The sequence below is a fragment of the Mandrillus leucophaeus genome, unplaced genomic scaffold (genome assembly GCF_000951045.1).
Source record: "Mandrillus leucophaeus isolate KB7577 unplaced genomic scaffold, Mleu.le_1.0 Scaffold1011, whole genome shotgun sequence".
Lineage (NCBI taxonomy): Eukaryota > Metazoa > Chordata > Mammalia > Primates > Cercopithecidae > Mandrillus > Mandrillus leucophaeus.
In genome coordinates, this window is record NW_012098222.1 from 66,910 (window position 1) to 69,459 (window position 2,550).

Consider the following 2,550-nt stretch of genomic DNA (forward strand, 5'->3'; position numbering starts at 1 on the left):
AAAAAGTGAAGTAATACAAGTAAATCAACAGTTAAGTGTCACAAACCTGTAACATAAGTGAGGTCTAGGTCAAATCCATCCCTTGTGTATCGCCTTTTGTTTTCTGAAACCTGAGAGTTTAAAATCATCATTAGTTTGTGAAACATTCATCAACATAAAAATAAAAACATTATACAGTATAGATATCAACCCTTGCCAATGGGTCCCAAAACACAAAATATTTTTTCTGAATCATAAGCATGTTTTGCCACTTACCAGCCTTCTCATCAGCTTTTCAAGTTGTCTTTTTTGATGAATCAATTGAAAAATTCTTATCACAATAACAAGTCGTAGAAGTCGAACTAAATGTGTTCATCTAACAATAAATTTAAAAGATCGATGTTTCCTTCAGAAACAGAATTTTATCAATATAAACTATATCTAGAGCAGCAGTTGTTAACCAGAGGCAATTTTCCCCCCTCTCCCCAATTACCTACCTTGAGGATATTTGGCAATGTCTGGAGGCATTTCGGTTTTCCCAACTGATATGTGTGTGTGTGTGTGTGTGTGTGTGTGTGTGTGTGTGTGTGTGTGTGTGTTACTTACATCTAGTGGATAGAGGCCAGGAATTTTGCTAAACAGCCTGCAGTTAATGTAACTGCTCACCACCCTCTCATGACAAAGATCTGGCCCAAAATGTCAGTAATGCTGAGGTTGAGAAATTCTGGTCTAGAGAAATAGTGATACAACAGGCTCTTCGCATTTGTTAATTTAATTTTGGGATTTAAGACTAGCATTTTCAATTTTTCCACATCAAAACAAATTGATTATTCTTGTTCATCTTTGTTATTCCCACGAGTAACAGAGGTTCACTACAGCTGCTAATGCACATCAGGCAGGCAACAGATTGCGATACTTCCAAAGTGTGCTAGCTGGTGTCTCTCCTACCATCAGAAACACTGAAGAAGGGAACTGATGGTCTGGACTAGTGCTTCTCTGATTTGGGCACACGTAAATAAGAGCCATCTGGAAAAGCTTGTTAAGCTGCAGATTGCTGGGTCCCAGAGATACTGATTCAGTGGGTCCAAGGTGGGGCCTAAAGTATTTTTCTTCTTATATTTCTAGCAAGCTCTCAAGTGATGCTGAGGTTTCTAGTCAGAGGACCACATTGGCTAAGGTTATTTTCAAATAACTCCAAAAGCCTATCACTTAACATGCTTAGTTGGGGCCTGAGCTGTAGTCCAGGGAAGCTAGGATACAAAAAGAAATCAGCTATTTGACCCATGAACAAGCTTAGGAAGCCACCATCTACATCCCAGTATACATTTGCTCTTTCATTTTCCTCATTGTCACAATAAAAAAAGAAGAAAAAAGTCACCAGGTCCTCATACACTCTTTAGTTTCCTAACCCTAACAGTTCCTCTTTGCCTAAGCTTTCTTTGTGTCTACCACAACTATACTGCAAAACTCTACCATTCTGTTGCCACACGTGTCATCTCCTAGTTTCTGTTCTGTTCGCTATTTTTTAGAAACTCATGATTGAAGTCACTCAAATTTTGCATATGCTCAAATAAATTCCCTCTTGGCTGTAGGAAAAATCCAGACAGAACATTATGTGTAAGGGATTTGTAGTTGAAGCACAGAGGGGAATTGTTTCTAATATAAAATTTTTTTATATAGCAGATATTAAACTGATAAAAATATTATACTTGATCTTAGCCAAAAGGCCAAAAAAAGTGATACAAATGGGAATTTGATGAGAACTTCAAAATGTAGAGAAGTTAAAGTTAGTACAAGAGTAAAAAAGTCCTTCTTTGGGTACTCTATCTTCTTCATTCAATTAATGGTACTTAGTGTGGATGCTCTTCACTGGTCCCCAAATGTCACAATCTTTTAGTTTCAAAGTAAGTGGGAATTTACCTAAACATTTCATTTTAAAGCAATGTATTTGGTATAGAATGAGAACATCTGAAGTTTAAAAGATTATATGGAAGGCTGGGCGCGGTGGCTCAAGCCTGTAATCCCAGCACTTTGGGAGGCCGAGACAGGCGGATCACGAGGTCAGAAGACCCAGACCATCCTGGCTAACACGGTGAAACCCCGTCTCCACCAAAAAATACAAAAATCTAGCCGGGCGAGGTGGTGGGCGCCTGTAGTCCCAGCTACTCGGGAGGCTGAGGCCGGAGAATGGCGTAAACCCGGGAGGCGGAGCTTGCAGTGAGCTGAGATCCGGCCACTGCAGTCCAGCCTGGGCGACAGAGCGAGACTCCGTCTCAAAAAAAAAAGATTATATAGAATAAAAGCCACAGAAAATGCAAAATTAATGAAAAACTTTAAAACTTTAAGAGAAGTAAGTCTTACATTTCATACCTGGCAATATTCCTAAGAAACTTACTGTCAAAAAAAATGTAAATGACATCAATCAGCAGAGGAGTCACAATAATGGCAGTATCTAAAATGTTAAATAAGTCAGAAAAATACTGCTGTCTCCTGTAATATAAAACAAAACAAAAAAAGAGTTCATTCCCCCCTGCAAGAAGAGCTAGGAATATTTAAAGAACACAAACTATT

At 38.6% G+C, this 2,550-nt stretch overlaps 1 protein-coding gene across 1 annotated transcript in view; it reads right to left on the reverse strand.

Annotated features, from left to right (window-relative positions):
• Positions 1-2,550, reverse strand: part of LOC105536452 (phosphatidylinositol 3,4,5-trisphosphate 3-phosphatase TPTE2-like) — a 40,046-nt gene that overhangs the window by 19,336 nt on the left and 18,160 nt on the right. Inside the window, 3 exon segments of the mRNA XM_011975864.1 lie at positions 47-110; positions 256-355; positions 2,350-2,469. Of these exon segments, the coding sequence (XP_011831254.1) occupies positions 47-110; positions 256-355; positions 2,350-2,469 (284 nt within the window).